General features: G+C 46.0%; 1 protein-coding gene across 1 annotated transcript in view; it reads left to right on the top strand.

The window, feature by feature from the left end:
- Positions 1–21500, top strand: part of mnat1 (MNAT1 component of CDK activating kinase) — a 47140-nt gene that overhangs the window by 22649 nt on the left and 2991 nt on the right. The window contains exon 7 of the mRNA XM_088647786.1: positions 4735–4856. Coding sequence (XP_088503912.1) covers positions 4735–4856 — 122 coding nt within the window. The remainder of the gene's footprint in view (positions 1–4734; positions 4857–21500) is intronic.

Below are 21500 nucleotides of genomic sequence, written 5' to 3' on the forward strand. Positions count from 1 at the left end.
CACTAATACGGAGATAGAAGAGGCAGCTTATGAAAACAAATTGCCATCATTCACACGATATTCACATTCTTCAAGATGTGAAGCAATTATACGTGCAGACAAAATGCTGCAACGGGGGTCTCTGGTTCAGAGCTCACACCAGCCTGATAGCTCTTCCCAGCCCTGTGCTCTTTGGCTGTAGTCCTACCTTCACTGTCCTGTTTGTGAATTATTTTTATTTTCTTCAGCGTTTTTAGTTCACCCATCTGCCGGCCTCCTTGGGTGTGCAGTTCATCTCTCAGCCTTTGTCTCACTTTGGCCCCACTGTAGAGGATTTGAAAAGGGGCTCCAAAACCTCGCTGGACCACTAGCAAGTGGAGGAAAAATATGAAACTGACTGATAGTTTGATACCTGTTCAATTGGGAAATGCCGGGTTGCCCCTGTTCAGGGAGACAGTGCGGTTTATCTCACAGTCCTCCCCCTCCCCCACCCCCCTACCTCAGTTCCTGGTTATAGTTGTGTCAGGAACTTGTTGCAGCAAAACTCAAACCAGTTTCTTTGTTGCTCTGCAAGATTTTTATCGTGTGCTATTGTCTCAGTCCTCTCGCTGACGCTGCAGCTCTCTCTGGTACGTGAAGATTTCTCACTGGCTGGGAAAAGAGCTGTTCGTCTGCTAAATATATTTCATTTGCCATTGTCTGTGGTCCCATCAGCTGGTGAATGCCAGGGTGTGGATGCTCAGAATATTGAACTTTCTTTTTTTATTTGCAATTAATATTTTATTGCATATAGTAAATTAACAGTACATTAAAACACTTTTAAATTCTTCTGCTTACTGGTAGTCTATATGAAATAGCTACACAGTATTATAGCTATGATTTCAATTTTTATGTGTGGTTATATAAAGAACACATATCTCCCAACACATTTAGTTGTTTCTTAACCTGTCTTGTACTATGAAGGGCTGTTCTGGCTAGTCGCCTTAAAGTTCTGCTAACCAGCTGCCTGTTAACTGCTGGATTAGAGTTTGTATTCAACACCAGAAGTGTAGTATAGGACATCATCTGTGTGAGCGTGCTGTTTGTGGATGATTTAGCAGTAATGTCTGAGATGATCTGTTGTTGTGCATCATGCCTGGGACCAATGAAGCACTATTTATATCCAGCTCAGCTTGTGGCCTCAAATGTTTATTGCTTTTACAAAACTATTTGAAAATGTTTTAACAATACAGAGCGGTTTGCCATTGTTCTTAAGTAGCTCCTAACAATGGCAGTGTGGTGGATTTTGGCACAGGTTTCAATGCTAATTGACCAATTGGCCTGCAGCATCCCTCTTATAGCTTTGTGGTGTTCAGTTTTTAGAGAGCAGGGCATTTTGGATGATTCTTGTTATGTTTTTGCAATAGTCAGATGTGCGGTTTTCTATTGTGATATTGATTTATGCTTGGGCTTGGTCATGAGCCTTTTGTGATTCTAATGGAGGGCCGTCCAGTCCTGGTCTCTGAGATCCAGTGAGTCTACGGGAATGTCTTCCAACTCAGCTCCTAACAAACCTCCTTCAGTTCATTTTGGCTTAATTGCGCCATTTTAACAACTATTCCATCTCTTGAGTCAAGGTGCCAGTGCTATAAATAGCCATTGAAAACCTGCAGATGCACTGGTCCCTGGGGACTAGGGTTTATCAATCCTATTTCCTCCCCAGTCTGTGCATCTGTTTTAATGGAGAGAAAAGTATCATCATTTTTAGTGCTCCACTGCTGTGAAAGACCCCATTACTGTTGACTGTTATGAATATGGAGTTATGTTACTGTCTTACATGTGGCGTATATGTGCTGACATTTCAATAGACAGCCTTTTGAAATGTCTGTGTGTCAGTTCTCAGCACCTTTTAATTGAACGTTTTAGCTCTATTACAAAAAGTTGAATTTACAAATAAAAAAATGACTTTTATTAACAATTGGATTTATAGGGTGAATCAACTTTTGAGTGCAGGTCTGTTTTATTTTGAAGATAGTGTTCACTGCTCAGCGATTTCAGGGATTAAGGTAAGATATATTAGACACTTAGACAGCAGACTGTAGGTAAGTATTCTAAAGATATATTAGACACTTAGACAGCAATAATAATAAATGAATGTAAAAAGCAGACTGTAGGTAAGTACTCTAAAGAAAATATGAGATGTATTTATCTTTTTAAAATCAAATTGCCTGATATATGAAGGTGTGGGAAAACCGTCAAGCGCAGCATTGATCTTTTGCACATTGCAGGATGCAGATTTGAATGAGACATTAAAAGTCTTGGGGCTAGCTGTGGCAGACTTGGGCAAGTGATCTACAGAGTCAGGTGCTGGGTCCTCAACAGTGCCATTATCTTCCTGCACAGGCCGACCAGCAGGGGTCACTATAGCGCTGTTGAGAGAATGAGTGGGGCACCATCCTCGTCCGTTCTGTGGTTGGGTGGACAGGCCCGTTGAATTTATTGGCGCTCAGAGAAAACACCGTCTAATCAATTGCACAGATAACAGTGGCCATTCCGGACCCCATGATGTCATTAGACAAATTAAGTTTTTCTCCACCAACTCAGTAGAGTGTGGTTTTGTGTTTCCCGTTTAAATTGTAGTTTTTCTTGCACTTAGGCTTCTCCCCTCTGGGTTTGTCGTGGATAGTTCAGCAATTGACCTCCCTGACCTTGTGGCGTTTATCAGAATAATTGCAGCAAAGTGATGTAAAGGGTCTTGCCTCCCAGGATTGTGATTGTGCCAGGCCTCCTGTCAGGGCTGGGTGTATCTTGTAGCATTAGAGGGGAGACCAGTACTATCGCAAGGGCTGCTGGAGGGTCAACAGCATCTCTCCAGAGCAGCAGGAAGTGGGATCCTGATGCGCCGTGATCTTGTGGTGTCTTATTGCTGAGACATCTGCTGTGTGCATGTGGTGCAACAGTTTGGCTAAAAATTCCGTGCTGCTGTTGAGGCAGTGACAGAGCACGTGCAGTGGCGCGCTGATTTTACTGATGAGCTCTGTGTTATTGCTGACAGCGGCTGTGTGCTTGCGTAGCACAGAGGTTGGGCTGGGAGTTTTCAAGGTGACCCTACCCGACGTAAATGCTGAGCATGTGCAGTAGGAACATCTTTCTTTCAAGCTCCTCTTGTTTGTTTACAGTGGAGATTTACTGTTCTGTCTCCCTCCTTTCTCTCCCTTTTTTTTCTGTTTCGCCTGTCCTTGGTCTCTCCCTGCTGTTTCCTTGTGTTTGCCTCTCTCTTCCAGTTTCTGCCTTCCTTCTTTTGTTTCCTTTTTTCGTTTCTCTCTCCGTTTCTTTCTCTTCCCGATTCTCTTTCTCCGCTCTTCCTCTCTTCTGTGCAGTGTCAGGGTGTGTTTCCCTGAATGGCATGGTATCCACCTCGCGGCCCTGTCTGCACTCAGCCCTTGTCTGCTCACGTGAACCCCCAGTAGTCTCCCTTTACCCCATGCAGTAGCACCTCAAACTAATTCAAACAGCACCTGACCTTTCAGTGTTTTTATTTGGCATTGTGGCATTTCACTTACTGATTTTTGTGTGTCTGCGCTTAAAATTCCATCTAGACCTCTGTAGTCTCCCATTTCGACCCGTTTGCCTCTGGTTTGTTTTGACTCGATTCAATTTTGGATCCTTTGATTGTGGTCCAAACATTTTCTTGCCTTCTGCTCAGAGCTGTTGCTGCCAACAAAATAGTTCAGTATTGTCTTGAAATTCCCCTCGTCGTGCTGAATCCTGGCTTCCGCTCAAATGTGCAAAACTGAAATTTTACAGAAACAGATGCCGGAGATTTATTTTTTGTTCTTTTACAAGCTTTGCACATAAAATGAAACTTGGTCAGTTTAATTGAGGTGTGTGTGGTTTGGTGTAACTTCACGAAAAAACAAGTCCTTCATTGCACAGGGATAATATGCAAGGACATTGCTTGCTCTCAGCTAGCTCTTGTAAGATAATAACGGCATTTGGTGGTTTTGAAGTCCTGAACTGAGAAAACTACAAGGGGACCAGACTCAGGTAAAAACGCTGACAAAGCAAACCCAGCAGACTTCCTCACCATCAACAGGGAAACGCGAACCAGGGGAAATAACTGGATACTAAGTGGGAAGTAATTTAAAACTGAGAACAGGAGGCGCTCATTCCTGCAAAGGGTTGTGGGAGTGTGGAACAAGCTCCTCAGCCATGTTGTTGAAACTGAAACCCTTTTTTATAAAAGGCCAAATGAGATCCTTAGACCAGTTAACTAGTGGCTGGCCTCTGCTTCGTAACCTTACTAGAATTTATGAAAGGTGAATGATCTCCCGCAGTCGGGCCATTGTTGTCTTTTGGCTATGAGGCCCTGCAGGTGGTGTTGTGGCTGGCCGTGCTGAGCTGTGTGTTCTGTGCGGCTCCACAATTGATACAGCTTGGTTCTGTCCATCAAAATTAAACAGGCTCTCCCCGAGACTTCACAGTCTCACCTGAAAGCATGAGATATTCGCTTATTGGTTGCATTACTTCCTGCTTGCTCATCAAATTCATTGAGTAGGTTTGTACATCATATACAGTTTGTTGAAGTAGCTTAAGATTATTCAGGTTGTTTGGAATCCTGAAACCAGGACATGTTTAGCAAAAGGACAGTTTGGTCCCTGCAGCTTTTTCCTCTGACTTTTTTTTTTTTAAGATGAAGGTCAGGTCTCTATACTGTGTATTACACACGGGTCATTTTTAATCAGTGTCGTGTTTCCCCCCCCTCTGTCTTTTCAGAGCCAGAAGATCTCCCTCCAGCCTTTGCCACGCATCGAGGAGGTGCTGTACAAATACGAGCCACTGCGCATAGAAACCCAGGGGCCTGAGGTCCCCGAGCTGGAGAACCTGTGCAGGCTAGGGTAAGGAATCCACAGCCACACTTGATGCCCGTGACTTTGGTTTTCTTTGTAGTGTCTGGGCCCGTGTGCCCCTGCTTTATGAATCAGGGTGTGTGAGTGAGAGGTGGATTGAACGGAAACCCAGCTAATTTTGGACAGGCGCTGAAGTGACCAGCCGTGCTCCCGTCTCCTCCCGGGCTCAGCATTGCCCCTCTGCTCCCGCGGCCCTGCCTCCGACAGGAGCGGGTCACTGCCCTCTTTCTTTGGGGCTGGTTGAACTCACGGCGGCTTGTCCTTCTGTCCCCCCGAGTAGCTGATTTGGTCTTGAAGGGAGAACCTTGGCGCTGGAGCTCATTAAAACAAGATGATTAACCATTCAAGTACATCTGGTGCATGTCAGAGTGATGCATTTGAAAGATGAAAAGAGGGTTGTGGGTTAATAATAGAACAGTCTTTTACATTGGCACGGGGAAAGCAACTCCCCCCCTCATAAGTCCAGAATAACACTTTTATTTATTTCAAATTTCTGTCTTCTGTGCCATATAGCACACAATAATCCGAAATCTGGATTAGCTTCCAAAATGATCGGAACATTTTTTTTTTTCAATTTTCACCATTTTTTCTGGTCAGTACATTGAAGACAAAGGATAAGTCAGAACCACATTCAGCTAGAGCACGGGTTTCAAACTTCTGGAGATGCTGTAGGGCCTGGCATTTTCTAGTTTTTGTTCTACCTCAGTCTTTAGTTATACTTAGTTTAGTAATGATATCATTGTCTGCATGGCTTTAACACTTGTAACCAGGCTCTGGAGACTTATAGATACCAGCACCTTTAATGAAGTAAATGTTTCGAGGAATCGAAAGCAGTGACCTTAAGAAAGAAACCCATGTATGCCTAAGAAAATAGTTACGTTAATTGTTTAATTGACTGCTCAGGCTGGAGCTAAGCCCAGATGACACTGGGCCCTCCAGCCATAGAGTTTGACCCCCCTGATCTGGAGTGTTGTTACTGTGAAGCGGATGAAACAGAAGTTGCTTCCTTTTAACTTCCCCGCTGCCGTCGCTCGGGCCGGGTTTAAGAGGCGCGATGCACCCCCCCCCTCCCCTCCTCCACCCCCGCTGATGCCAGCCGGCCCACGGAGCACCGGTCAGCTCGGAGCGCCGGGCCTGCCTGTGGTGGGGTGACCGGAGATGGCAAGCGCAGTGTGCGTGTCTGAGCGAGAGCGGCGAGAGAGGACAGGCGCTCCCAGCCCCGCGGTCCGGTCCGGTCCGGTCCAGTCTGGGGATCCAGGCCCGGCCCGTCTGCTGGGGGCGGTGTTAACAATTCGTCTTCCTCCCCACCCCTTGTCTTCCGAGCCGTTCCTTCAGCGGTTTGGATGGGTTTTTGGAAGCTGCTTCCTCTTTGATCACTGCGCTCCCACTGTGTCAAAAACTGAAATGGTTATCGTGGAGCTGGAATCATCACATAGCAATATCTCGGGTTTATGAGGCAGTTGTTAAATGTAATTGCGTCACGCAGCCACAGCCCGGCTCGCCTCCAGAGCTGCACTGTATTGCCATGGAAACTCAACATACCATTTGTTTTTACCAGGTCAATTTTTAGCTCCTCTGGACTTGCCTGAGGCACTCTGTTCTGGTTTAGGGAGCCAACAGAATTTCGTGCTTAGGGCCTCAGTGGGGGAGAGTTCAGTTTTACTGAACCAACCGAACTGGTTTGTCCTATAGGGCAGAAATAGAGCAGTAAACAGTTTTATGGACCAAAAAAAAAAATCAAGACCATTTTCAGTTGGAGTAATGCCGAAAGCATCGCTCCAGCAGCATTCTTTCCTCAGCCAGGATGAATTGAGAGAGTAAAAAAAGGGAGGAGATTCCAATCGTTTATATCGGTGCCGAGAGAATTTCTGAGTTTTGTTCATCCGGAATGATAATGAAAGCAGAACTGGGACAGTTTGACAGGGACCACCCCCACCCTCCTCCACAGCCCACTTCGTTTTCGTGACGAGCCTTTAGAACCGTGCATTAGCTTGAGAAGCATGTGCGGCACGGCTGAAGTGTGGTCCAGGTAAGTAAAATAAATAAAGGAAATGGTCTTTACAGGGTGTCTGTGAAATGCTAGTAAGGACAGTGGGATTTGCAAAAAGAAGCTGATGCCTCAGTGTGACTGGCCCAAAGTAAAGTGTGTGCAACTTGACCGTCAACAAGACGTCTCTGTGTCTTGAAAGGAATCGGGGCCACTGCTTCGTAAGAGCCTTTGTCTGGGCTGAGGTCTTCAGAGGACTGGTGCTCGGGTGACTGCTGACAGTTGTGCTGTGCGCTGGAGGGGCTCAGCTGGTGGGCGTGGACCAGCCCCTGAATCTTCACTGCCCTGCTCGTGTCTCATGAGCCGCCGCGGCAGAGCTCTGTAACGAGCAGCAGGGGCTCATCACTTCAAAACCCCCTCTCGGATTGCACCCCGTGCTAAATGACTTTTATTTCCTTCTTCTTAGCCAGCCTTGAGTTTTGTGAAGCGCGGGCACTTCGCCGTTCAGAAAGAGCCAGTTTGTTCGCGCGTCGGCTCTTGTGGACGGCCGGCCTGTCTGCTCCAAATTGAGACGTGCTCAACTCGGCTAAAACTTCATTTTCGGAAGACCCCACCCCTGCTTCCCCAGCGGTCTTGCGGAGAATGTAACCCCTGTGTGACAAGCAGTGTGTCTGATGTGTGTGTGTGTGTGTAGGGGGGGGAGGTTGAACAACAACAACGATGACCCACAAGATGAAAAAGCGCGTTGCTGTTGAACCGCAGACCCGACAAGTTATTTATTTCTTCTTCTTTTTTTTCCAAGAAGAGGGCCGTTTGTCTTAGTCAGTGTACCTTCTCACACGGACATGAAAGGGGGGCAGTGATTCCTGGAGGAGAGCCCGCGGGGCACCTCGGCAGGCTGCTCTTTAACTGGTCCTCGGGGCCTGGGAGAGAGCCTGCAAACTGCAGGCAGGCCGGCGCTGTCAGCGGAGAGACTTGTTTCTGATTAAAGTGTAATCCCTGCACTCCGACCCCCCCCCCCCCACCTACCCTGCCCTCAAACCGCAGGCCCTGACCGGGGGAGGGGTCCCGGCTCCGTCTCTGTACCTGAATAAATATTGCCAAGTGCCTTTTATTAGAGACAGCTGTCTGACTCTACACTGAGAAGCAATAGGGGTTCGCACTGAGAACAGAAAAACAAGAACAGCACAAAGTACCCCATCAGCGGTCTGAGCTGTGAAACCCTCCGGGTCGCCTTCCAGCCCTCTCCTCTCGACTCGGCCGGACCCCCGAGCCTGCGCTGTCCCAGGCCCTGTGGACATTTAAGCAGACCTGTGGCCACCGGAGCTGGAAGTGTCGCCAAGACATCCTTCCAAGCGGCCATTTTCTCGGAGAGGGGAGGACGAAGAGCGAGGGGGGGGAAAAAAAAATTGGCAGCAGATGAAATTTTACATAAACCTCAAGTGCTGACAATGAAAGCAAGAAAGAGCAGTTGTTTTTGTTGGCATGGCGCTCCGAAATTATTTCATCTAACTGACAGGAATTGCTCAACGCTACATGCCAATCTGGATAATATTTTGGACCATTTTTTTTCTAATTGGTGGAAAAAGTGAGGTTTTTGTTCGAAGCAGTTGTCAAGCATTCGTCTTTCATCACCAATCAGACGCAGGGCAGCTGAGCGTGGTGTTTAGTCTAGTGCTGGACTCGGGGGAGCAGGAGGAGGCAGAAGAGGAAATGCAATTATGTGATTTTTTTTCCCTTCTTTCTTTGTTTACCTTAAAAAGGTGTTTTTGTAGCAAAGGATCTTCCAGTGAGGAATGCTGAAAAGAATAGGAAGCACTAAGGAAGAAATCCTTAGTGCTTCCTTTTCTTTAAGGAGTTTTGAAGAGCAGTTCTTTGGGTTCAGCTTGTCACTATTCACATGTTGTAATTCGTGTTTAGGCTGAGACAGGCTGTGTGACTTACCTGCTGCAGTTTTAGCCATGTCTTACAGATCTTGTTATTTTTCTGAGCTTCGGGTTTTTCAAGTAGTGAGTGAAAGGTTTTCATTTTTGATCTTTCATTTTATGATTAATCCTCATTTAATTTTGGTTAAATGAATAAATGTATAACCAGGTCCGTGCATTGCTAGGAGGATTGTCTTCATATTTGTAGGCTTGTAGGCCTGGTGTGCAGGATGTAAAGGTGTATATTTTAAAGATCCTTAGCATCCTTGTGAACATCTGTGCCAACACTGATGTGGGGCTTGCTGAACTAGAGGGTCCTTTCCCAGTTCTGCGGTGGAAACCCTGTCTGCCTGCCCATAAAAATCAGTTTTTGACAACACAAATCTCTGCATTTGAAATAAGAAAACAAAAAGATTCAAACAAAACAGACAGATGGGAATGTACATGGTATGCAAGGTATCTGATGTGAAGTACCTGTCAATTGTGGGGAAACGATGTCAAGGTAATGCAGAATAAGCTTGTATTAAGTGGACGGAGCCACTGGAGTAAAGGTTACACAATTGTGCTTTTGGCTCTGATAAGATGGACGTTTACAGCTTAAAAAGGCCAGCAGGCAATTTGTCTTGAGGCATCATTCTTCTGAGATGCGTCAGGACTGGGCTTTAGCAAGGAGCATGCTCTGGGTGAGGTAATGGGCGCCTCTTGGCGGGATGTCAGGAAGTAATGGGACTGTGATTAATGTATTGATGGCCCCCTTTTCTCCTCTCTCTGTGTGGAAGTGAATCGCCTTCTTGGACTCGCTGACAAGCGTGCAGCAGGTGTGCGTGCACATTTTTTTTTGTTCTGCGGATGCATTGTAAATGTGGCTTCTTTTTCCCTAGTGGTGCATTATTCAGCTCTTGCGCTGCACTGTTGTGCCTGTGTGTGTGTAGCTTATAATTGTGTTTAACGGCTCGCTGTTTGTGTAGTCATGGTGACCTCTGTTTCCCAAGAGGCGCTTGTGTGAGAGCTATGTTTGGCAGACTGCTGCGGAATGGTCCCTCACTCAGAAGAGACTCAGTGCTGTGGTGGCATGCAGTTGTCAGGAGGGTTCCTCACACGGAGCACGGCCATATTGAAATGAGCATGCTTTCCTAAATGTAGTTCTGCAGTCCATTCTTCCCACAACGGTCAGAAGAGTGGTGGGGCAGGAATCCAATTGTAAACAGCATGCCCCGCTCTCTAATACCCCTCTGTTTTTTTTTGTTTGAGAGAGCAGATGTTTTTGCTGATGTTTGAAATGGAATGGGGGCAGTTCTTCCTGACTGGGCGGCGAGTTCGTGGCCCCTGCATGGGTCTTAAATGCAGTAGCTGGTGTGTTTGTACAAATACACGGCACAGCATCTCGCCCACGCCTAATGAACCCAGCGTGAGCAAGTCTGACATGCTTTGCGACTGAGAACAGCTGAGGCAGCTGTAGGGCATAATGAAAGACTGTCTGCCTGGCTTTTGCCCAAGCCCAAGGCCAAGGATACTGGCAAGGTGTGGATGGACAGCAGGGCTTTTCATGGCAGACGTGGGGGCTAAGCAAGTGCAGGTGTGATTAATGGAAGGGCAGCGCAACAGAGGCAGACTGAGGTTCCAGGCAGGACCCAGTGCAGGGCATGCGTCTGTGAACAGGCCCCCCACCTGTGGGTTGTGGGTCTTTTAAATGCATTATTAAATTTTCATATTCTCGTGCAAGTGGGTAGAGGCAGGCAATTTGTAATTGTTTTCCACGGCATCTCTGCCTTTTCATACTGTCCCCAGCTTTCAGACCTGCCCTTGGAAGTGCGCGCTAGCTTGGTCTTGATCCAACAGGTCTCCCCACTCCACTCCAGGCACACGTTTCTCATCGAAGCGAAGCATTTCCTGTCCCACAGCACAGTCGAGACCTGAATTGCAGCATTGGTCTTTTTTTGGTTGAGATTTGATGATTTTATACAGATGACCATCTTTGAATTTTTCGGAGAAAAATGTCTTTTGGCTGCGTTTTTTAGGAGAGGAATGTCTGTTGGTTTGTTTAAAGAGACCTACTGACAGCAGTGTTGACTGACACCCCTGCAAAAACAGGGAGGCACAGTGGGGACTGACCCACTCTCTCCCACTATAATGTGTGCATTGGCAGCCCTGTTAATGGAGTGCATGCATGAAGTCATTTAGGATATGTTCAAAATGTATGTAGGTGTTCTTGTTTTATTAGAGTGGAGTCTATAATTTGCTTATATTTTTTCTGCTCTGCTTTTTCTTCTTTTTTTTCAGAGAGGTAGCTATAAATCTCTTGGTTGAGGCGCAACTATGTCTTTTTCCATATGATACCAGTGAGCCTGCTCAGCTCTCTAATGGAGCATGTGAGATGCTTGCTGGGTTAGCAGCAGCTCCTGGGAGACCTGGAAGAGCATTTCAAGAAGCCTGAAATACGTTTTCTATAAATCCCCGGCACTCTGATACTGGCCCAGAACGAATACATTTCATGGGCTACTGGAAAGAGGACTGCCAGGGGTCAGCTGTGTGACTGTAGCCACAGCCGGAGGCCAGTGTGTCTGACCCAGGGGAGCAGGGTGCAGGGAATGAAGACATGGGGGCTGGCATTGAGCGTTTCAAGTTTCTCAGGCCCCTGAGGGGCATAGGAAAAAGAAATATATTCTGATTGGACCTTTTTCATGTTCCTAAGCACTGAGATGAGGTAGTAATTGGAGTGTAAGAATAATCATTTCGACCTGCTGGAAGAGGAATACGCAAACTGTACGGGTCTGCAATCAGGGACGCAAAATTGATTTAAACCTTTAAGGTAACGACTGCATTCCTTACAGTTTGCTTATTTGATTTGCACACGCTCGAACAGGACCTGTTATGGCATGAATTTCAGTGTTGCAGAAAGATGCCTTGAAAAAATAATCAATTACTGTAACAGGGATTGCGTTTGCAAATCGGTAAGAAGTTGGGGGTAAAGTACTTTTATGAGCTACTAGGTTACTTTGCATAGCAACTATACACACACTCCCTCAATCGCTCCAGTTGATGACTCTTTCAAATTATTTTCCTGTCACTGCTCCTTACTTAAAAAAAAAAAAGTAATCCCTAAGACATTCCCTTGTAACTGGAATTGATTTCTTTTTCGGAGTTCCCCAGCACCATTCTTCCACCTGGGTCCTCCGGATGACAAGCAGCATGCATTGCCATCTTGCTGTGAATCGTGGAGTCGTTTGCTTCTCCGAAAACTGGCAGTGGTTTGGACGCCAGTTTTTACCCTCCAGTCGCATAGCTGAGCTGCACTGAAGAGTTCCCTCCTTCGGTATCCCGACTGGTGTGATGGGTTAAACATGGATTCGATAGGGACACAAAAAGATCCCTCTTAACCACGAGGCCAAGGAGTCGGCCGACATCTTTGCAGTTACTTCAGTGAGTTGAATTTAAGATCTCAGGTTTTCTGGCCAAACTGGCATTTACTTTTAACTTTAGTTAGTTAAAAGTACTTCTGTTTATTCTGCGTGAGCTCTTTCTGCACTCCAGTGATGGATTAAGATTTGCGTGAAAGAAGGAACGTAAATTGCTATAGTTCTGAGAAGACATTTGCCTTGCAAATCACACATAGCTCAGGGAATTTCATTGCCATAGATAAGTACAATCAGTTCAGCTATTTTATTTGAAAAGAATGAATATTGCTCCTTGAGAGGGAGATCTCAGTCATGGCTTGGAAGCCCTCCAACAGTGTTTTAGGTATTCATGCCTTGCTTCCTCTGTGTGTCTTTCTGTTTCATGTGGGCTTTGTTTTCAACTTTGTCTTAAAAAGTTTGCCTCATTAATTGGAAACCGGAATGAGCATGTCTGAACAATGTCCAGTTATTTTTTTTACTGAAATTTCTTTTTGTTTTGCCTAGCGACAATACTCCAGCATTTTCCAAATGTCACTGATAAGCACCCTGGTCCTGATGTGATCTTTGTCTGTGAAGATAAACTACATCAACGTTTGGAAAGATACAAACTCTTGTTCCCAGAGAAAGTTCAGCTCTTTCCCAGCTGGCCAGTCTTCAGCCTGTGAGGTCCAGGGATGAGAAACGTCAATTAATAAACCAGCAGGGCTGTAAGTGACGTGTTTCTCCTCGAGCCTTTATTGGCTGATCCATTTCCAGGGATGTCCTCATTCAGAAAAAAAACAGAAGTGCCAAATATTGTTTTCTGCAGCGCTGTAGGAGAACATTTCACAACCCTTGTGTATTTCTGTGGAAGGCCACAGGCAGTTCAGCAAAAAAGAAGTGGAAAAAAGGATGGTTTTTGTTGTGATTTTAGGTTTCTCAGGAATGACTCACCACACTGCCTGTGCCTGAGCTTGATTGTTAACTCCCTGCCAAGCAGATACAACAACAAAAAAAAAAACTGGCCCACGTGCGATGACCACACTTATTTAAATACGCTGGTCTAATTAATTGCAAATGAAACCATTCACTTGTCACAGTGGGTGACTGTAATCGTAATGGACCTGCTGCCTCTGCACAATGGACCTGTAACACTAAAGTGAATGCAGGAGCTGATAAAGGTCAGAACTGTTGCACACAGCACACGAGATTCATTCTGTGTCAGCTGGGCCAGGCATCTTTCTTTTCATGATCTCTTGGGGAAAAAAATAGCTAGAGATCCACCTTTACATCATATACAGCCAGAAATTCAGATCTTGGTGGGAAATTCTAGCCAAGAAAGAGCCCATTAAAATTAAAACTGCTTACAGTTTATATGTGCGAGTTGCCAGCAAACAGAGGAGGAGATTGAAGCACTGTGCCTTCCTGGTGAGCTCTGAGGGGCTTCATGCTGAGACACTGACTGCCAGTGCTAATCCTGAACTGGAGGTAATTATCAGGTATTGTGTTGATGGAGCCTCCTGCTTTGACCGGTCTTGTCTGTTTAAACGCAAGAGTGGGATTGCTGCCTCATGCCGATTGCAGGAAAAAAAAAGAGAGAGATTGGGCCTCTGTTATCCTTTCTGATGCCCGCGGGTCTACATAAAAGGATTAGGAGTTGTGGAGCGGCTCATTTTCTGCTATTAAGGACAACAAAATAAAAATAAGCTCCCCTCATTTGTTGAGACACTTTAAGAGGTGCTCTGACTTGTTAAGTGGGAACGACGGCAGGTTGTTCTGCAGCTGCACGTGATTTACGAGCTCTTCACTGTAGGGCGCCGTGAACTTTTCACACCCTAAATAAATTCATCTGGATCCAGATCTTGAAGAATGAAACGTGTGTACTTTCTGTTCCTGACTGCACATCCACATGGGATGGTAAAATCTGAGAAAATATTTTAGGAAGCTTAATTTTTTTTAATTCCTCTGAAGTTATAGGCAAGGATCTAAAGCTGCTGTCTGTCTTTAAACTGGTGGCAGGTTTGCTTTTGCCCAGGTGTGTCCAGCTGTGTAATAGGTGCACAGTAGATACTGAAGTACTGTTGCACCCTCTGCAGGGCTTGGAAGGTGTCCGTTCTGCTGTGGAGAAGGGCCTATTTACTGTGTTTAATGGAGATGTCAGGCTAACGCCCTGTGTGACAAGGAAATCAGGTTGTTACTGGAGCAGAGTGTCTTTATGTCTGACAGAAGCAGCAGTGTTTCTGTTCTGTAGTGCAGATGTTGATCCTTGTCCATGCCACATATGCATCGCCAGCAGGAAAAATTACAGCTTTTGAAAACAAGGAATCATTGATTATATCATTTAGCAAATTTAAATGCTGGGAAGTTTCCAAAGTGCAGTAGCAACACTGAAGAATATGATATCATTACGGGAAAACATTGACCTCATTAGCTGTAATCTGATCAAGGAAGCTACGCTGAAATAAGCTCAGACATCATGTATGATACCATTTGGTCTCAGTGCCAGTCTGAAGGTGTAGTAACCCGCAGGGCTATGTTTTGTAGCTGCATTGCATTCAACTTGCATTCTTGCACTTTTTAATCTAGAGCTGTTCCGTTTCCGGAGCTGGTCAATCAAGGTTGAATTTAAACAGAAAATGGCGTTTGCTTTCAATGTACTCTGTGGCTGTCTGCCTCTCTATCACATACCTGTCCCCATTTCCTTGTCTCCTGGTTTACCAAGTCCTCATGATGCGGGGTTTCTGCTGAGATCAACACCTCAGTGTGCTGTGTTTCTCAGGACTCGGGTCTTCTGCAACGTCTGTCACGTGTGCTTGGTGTTTCCTTGCTGGGAGGCATGGTGGTCTCCCTAAGAAGCTGGGGGGAAGTGACATTCAGGTTTGTAAGCTTGTAAACTTTGTAGGGAAGGGTTGTTTTTTGTGCTGCTTCGTTGTATGAAGCAGCAGTGCTGGGTAGAGGTCAGGCTGGGACGCTGGCGTTGTGCACTTTGGCCCAGTTGCTCTGGTAAATGCCCGTGCTGTACACATAACGGCCAGTTGCTTTGGATAAAAGCGCCAGGCTAATAATCAATGAGAGTAATTGAGGTGATCTTATCTCCGTGGTCTTGGTGACTTGACCCTGTCGCACTTGAAAACTTGACTGGAGCAAAAAGTGAATGACTGACGTCCACTGGGCTGCCCCCTCTGCAGTCTGTAATCCCCACCAGTTACAGGGAATGCTTAGTTGGTTTCTGTTGGAGGGGGGGGGGCATCAGTGTCCTGCCCCTGCTAGGGAGCTGTACATGTGTCCCAGAGTGCCTATGGGCCAGAGGCGGCGAGTGATTGATGGGCTGGGAGGACTGTAACCCGAGAAGGAAGAGGAATGCTGGGGGTGTTTTCGGATAAGGAGGTGGTGGTGTGTGAGGGGGTGATTAGAGGGTGACAGCTGAGAACTGACCCCATTGCAATGACAAATCACCCGGCAGGTGTCCGGCTCATCCGAGAATCCCGCTGCGGCCCTGTTTCCCAGGGCCGTAACATGCTAGGGGATTTCTGGGCAAAAGGAAGACATCCGGCGCAGAGGTCCCCTGGAACAGGACAGCGCCTGTAAAGTTCACTTCGTAAACAAAGGGGGCGTTCTGTGAGCAGGTACAGCTCCACACGTTTCCGTTTGCTTCTTTGTTTTAATGAACCTCTCCATGGCCGACATCTTGATGAACATCGCTGATGGCTCTGACGTGCTGGAAGCCCACAGTCGGGGCCTGTAGTGCAGCTGCACTGTGAGCACCTGGGGGGCTCCCCCTGGTGGTGGTGGGGTGTGTGAACAGGCAGCCAGAGAGAGGGAAGAAAACTGCCCTCTGTTTCTCCAGGGTCCCCAGGGGACAGCCGGGGTTCTGCATTTACCCTGCACACACGTACGTCTGCTCAGAATGAATCCAGAGACTTCCGTTTGACAAGGTGTGGACCTTCAGGACCTCATTTGGGTTTCCAGCAATACAAAATTAAAAAATTAAAATCTTTGTATGTTTTAGAATAATGGTGAGTCTTCAGGTCAGCTCTGAACTGGTCGTATGATCACCCCAGTGGGAATCTCGGGTTTAAATTAAGTAAGCGTGGGTCTGCATTGCAGTAAACGCCACTTTCGCTGTGATTTTCTTAATGAGAGCACTCCAGATCTTGTGTTTTTTTTTTTGCTGAGGAACTGGAGGGATCAGTTGTTGGGAGATCACAGGTGTTTGCTCACTTCTCTGCATAAAACAACATGACCTCTCGTTTGAATGGGTCGGATTGCAGGACACAAGGAGTTCATTTCTGAGAAAGAGCCATTTGCCATCTACAGCCACCCTTCTTCTAAAGCTAAGCGTGGAGCGATGACTCAAGAGAAGAGCAGGGTGAAGCCGAGACTGGTGGAGCAACCCATGGGAGAGGAAAATAAACGTTTGGGCCGAGCACGTCGGGACCACAAAAACTTGCAGACGTGTTTTAAATTTCATACCTTACCGTACCCTGAAATTGAAACTCCCATGGCAGGGCACTTTGATCTGATCTGATTCCAGTTTCTCTGAGCTGCGGGCTCTTGTGCATAGTATAGTGAAGCAGCAGAAAAGCAAATTCACGTTTTTGGCTTGACAAAGCAAAGTCACTGAAAAGGGGGCGAACGTGACCCGGCGTCGGCTTATTTGCAAGAGGGTATGAAAACGGAGGGGGGGGTCCTGTTAAGCGCCTCACTTCCTTAACCGTGACAGTGCTCCAGTATGGATCTCAGGTGGGCTGCCGTTTCCCCACCAGACAGAAACGCGCTGGCTGATTGCACGCCATCAAGACAAATGGTTCCAGCAGCATGCTGCCACTTGACTCTTTGTTCAGCCCTAATCAGCAGTGTGCTTGTGGGGGGTGGGAGAGGGCAGACCCCCACCTCCTCTGCCATTCCTGGCTTCCATCCAGCCCTCCTGTCTCACGGTAAAAGGGCTCTCAATTTGACACACTTTCATTTGATGGCTTTTTCAAACAGGAAAGTACTTCTCAGCAGGGGGAAAGAGACGTTTGAAGGCCCTTTGATATTCTTTTTTTTTTCTTTCTTCTTTGCAGAGCATATCGCACAATCCGAACACCGAAGCAACGTTTCACACGTTAGAAAAAAAAAAACGATCCTGGATTGCAAATCCTATTTGTGCATTAGAGTTACACATGGGGTAGAAAAAACATGTTACTGCAGGGCCATCTGTGAGCCTACAGAAAAGCTTTCTGTGTTTTGGTTTGTACGTTACTTATTTACTCTTACAGGTGAGAGATTGTCTTTGGCTGTTCCTGTGATATTTGTGTTTTTAAGAAGCCGTGCAGTAATTATGTCCTTAATACCCCCCATCGGAGGTGATCTGGGTTACCAAAAAACCCAAGAAAACCCAAGAGCTGAACACAAAGTGCAGCTCAAACCCTAAACGTTTACGTTCGTCAGTACTGTAGCATTTCCAGTACAAATAATGATCGTCTTAATCTGCAGTTTGTCCTAGATTTGCAGCAAAGCTAAGGGAGTTCTGAACTAACTCCAGCATAGTCCAGTGGAAGATACCAGCTTCTGTCAATCAGGTCTAGGTTATTCCTTTTAAAGCCTGGAGGGGTGCATGCTGGGACGTTGCTCTGTTTCCCTGATGCCTTGCCATGTGGGCGGAGATCGAGAGACTGGAGTGCTGACAGCCTGCTAGCTTCTGTAGCCTTTGGCGTCCGGAGAAGATCAGGTGAAAGATGCTTTCTGGCTGAGCATCTCGAAATAAACTATGATCGCAGACCCTGTATTGAGTGCGCTACGACATTTTTTCGTATTTATTTTCTGTTTTAGCCTTAAACGTTGAAACTTTATGAAGCTCATAAAAAAGAAGCCCTGCGTTCTGGGGCTGTAACGATGCTGAACGCTGTAGCAGTTATCTTTTCACTTCAAATTACTGAAGGCCTCTGTATGCTTTCCAGGGACAGAGCGGAGGGAATGGTTTTTGTTCTGAAGTGAAATTGAAGACAATTATTAGAAAATGAGAGACATTCAGCAGGTATTTATCCAGAGATATGCACCATATTTCAGTGAGTGGAAAAACACGGTCATTTCTGCAGACCAGGAAACCAGCAGCTCATGATACTCTTTTTTAAGAGCCCAGAAAAACAGAGCTGATAGCTGCTGTACCACAGGCTTAGCTGAAGCTGCATTCTCCTCCAAGAGTAACAAAAAAATTGGAACTTCCAGTTCAATACACAAAATTGTGCAATGAAAGCGTGCTGCTCTACAGTCACTTTGAATAATCTATAATAATAATTGAATAATTTAGTTTTACATGGATTGAAGCAAAAGGGGGTTAAGTAACTTGTTTGGAGTAATACATTTAGTCAAGTGCAGAGCCTAATAATTAAAAGGGGGGTATTATTATTAATTATCTGGAGGTGCTATAAGCTAAATAAGAGTCCTCTCTCAATCCACATGGTGCTCCCTGCCTTAGCAAAGGGACACACACCCACAGTAACTTCTTCGCCTCTATGAGGTTCTTACCCAATTACACCGGTGTTGAAAAACCATAGATCGGGTTGCAGCTAATGCCTCTGAGAGATCTGGGACGAAAGATGGTTCCATTTGAAATGTTTTAGGTTTCATGGATGCTGGTCTGTAGCAAAGAGCAGTGCTTTGTTCTGGGGGGGGTGGGGGTTTGCTCCACCACTATTCTAGTGTAGCTCTGCCTTTGAGTGAGTGTCCAGGAATAAATAGAAACTGTAACATCTGTTCACTGGCAAACCGTTCCAAAGCCAAACTCTTGGGGGGGGGACAGATCGTAGTGCTTTTCTCAGTGCTGAAGCCCTCCAGGCTAGAGGGGATGGACAACAAGGATGCCGTAACTGCAGAGCTTGGGGTTGAGCCCAGCGTTGGGGACTACAGGTATTTGGGAGGGGGATTTGAACAATTCCTGTCTTAGTGGAGGGGCTCTCCCCATTTTTTAGATGCTAGTAGGTTTTTGCTGGTGTGGTGAGGGCTTTTTGTTGCATTGGGGGTGTGTGTGGTTCATGTGGGGGTTTTATCGCACATCGAATAAATCCTCTCTGTCTGTCTCTCTATCTCGTTCCTCCGAGACCTGCTGGTTTAAGGTTACACAGAGCTCTCGGTTTTCTTGGAAGGAATGACCACATGAGCTGCGTGGGGATTAGATTAGCGGAAGGACAGTCTTACCAGTGCTCAAAATAGCCTGTTTGTTTAAAAAAAAACAATATAATCAATAGGCAGCCTCTTCGGATGGGAAATAAAACACTGGCCCGTACGAAGATGCCATATGCTGTCTCATAAGGTACCCAAACATTGTGTTTCTTTAAAGCTGTAGAAATAAATATACTAGAACTATTTCTAACATTGTCTTTTATTTCTTTGCACTATTCCACCAGTCTTGAAATCAAGAAATGTAGCCTTTTATAGCCATATTATACCCAGAGGTCTCCGATGTCTCTTCATGTGTGAGCCAGGGGCCTGAATGAAAGGTTGGTTTGTTTTCTTCCCAGCAGGGCCATTACCTTGCTTTTGAAACTATGGCCTGTGTGCATGGACAGACCGTTGAAAATACATGTGCCTTTAAAGCGCGCCGTTAACGTGGTGTTACTGACACAGTGCATGCATTGAACACTATTCCCCACTGAAAGCCAGAATATGTTGTTTCTTTTCTTGGCCCTGCAGTAAGAGATGTTTGGAGGTTCAGCGCACAGGGCAGATATTCCTTAAAAGTAAAGCGCCGGGAACTTTGCCATTTGTTGTTAATTAATTTCTAGGAAATTCGTTTTTCATTCTCAGACTTCCACGTGTCGTGGCTGTGCACTGCAGAGCTCCGGCTGTCTCCGTAGGGCAGAGTGTGGGGACGCAGGCAAGACCGACCTGCTGGATCAACATCAGAAGGGCCTGGCGACTCTGCCCTGAGCTCAAACGTTCCTTCATGCATATTCACTAGGACGTCTGATGAATTACTGCTGCAGGTTTTGGGTTACCTAAGAAAACAGTTCCCACTTAAGAGAAAGATTGCAGAGGCCCCATGTGCTTCCTGTTTGACTTTGAAGTTCCCTGAAGCGCTGGGACACAGAGCACAAAGCCCCTGACTCGCGCGGAGGCTTTAAACCTGTCTGCTGAGCTTTTGGGAGGATTTAAAAGAACAGATTAGTAATGTGTTCCTGAAAGCGCAATGTGTTTGGTGTTGCGAGAAATTGTTTTATTTTTAACTTTTTTTCTGCAAAAAGGTTCATCCGTTGGCGCTGAATCCAACCACTATGAAAAGATTTACTTCGGTCTGAGAACCATCTCCTCAGACACTAGTTATGCAAAGATATATATATCTATAGTAGCTCCAGCCTTGGAGAACTAAGTCCTAAAAGTAATCAGATTTATTTTATTGGGTAGAATCACGTAATAAAATCTTTTCATTTGAAAAAATAACTTTTATGCAGCCTTGAAATGTGGTGCAGGAGTTTTTTTTTTTCTCGTAGCTGACTAACATTGTTTTGTGGAGTACACACGGCACAGCCAGCCTTAGCCTTAGTGTTGTGACGTAGTGTGTCAGGAGCAAGGGCCAGCAGTGAATGGACAGGCACTAGCACTGAGATAGCAGGATGTGTGTGCAGGGCACCCACTAGTAGAGAGTTTCTTCCTTTCCCTCCATCACTTCAGCAACAGGATAGCGAGTGTGTAGTCTGCTGTATAGTCACTTTGAATAATCTGTTTAGTTCTATGTCTGAAGAATGAAGTAAAAGGAGGTAAAGTAATTTGTTTGGAGTAATATATTTAGCCAGTTGCAGAGCCTAGTAATTAAAAAAGGAAAAATATTGTTAATTAATTTGAGGTGCTCTATTAGCTAAAAGACCTCTCTCAGTCCACATGGTGCCTTAGCAAAAGAACCCACACCCACATTAACTTCCTGGTCCCTGTGAGGTTTTCTAACAGGGGGAAACTGGGGGAGAGGGGGTGTGAGAGACTGACGGTTACTGTCCGCCTCCTGTCTCGCCAGTTCTGCTAATGGACGCTCAATTACTCATTCTTCAGAACAGCATTTCTGAAAAAGATGGCATGAAGATCACGTTCTTAGGATGCTGCTGCAGGAACACTGGGGGGGGGGGGGCAAGAGCGGGAAAATCCATGCTTTTATGATTAACTTCTGAAGTGATTCCAAAAGGCAGGCTTTCCAGCCCATTATGAGTTGATGTTCCTGGGTGTCCAAGGGCAGGAAGAATTAAAAATGGCAACACAAACAGTCCTGCGGGCTCCTTCAGATCACGGGTCCATGCTGGCTGTCTTGGCAGAGAGGCTGGCTAAGGGAGCCTGACAGTTTAATGTTTTTAACTCCGCAGCACAAGGCAAAGGCAAA

This window comes from Lepisosteus platostomus, chromosome 10 (assembly GCF_059453375.1).
Source record: "Lepisosteus platostomus isolate fLepPlt1 chromosome 10, fLepPlt1.hap1, whole genome shotgun sequence".
NCBI classification, from domain to species: domain Eukaryota; kingdom Metazoa; phylum Chordata; class Actinopteri; order Semionotiformes; family Lepisosteidae; genus Lepisosteus; species Lepisosteus platostomus.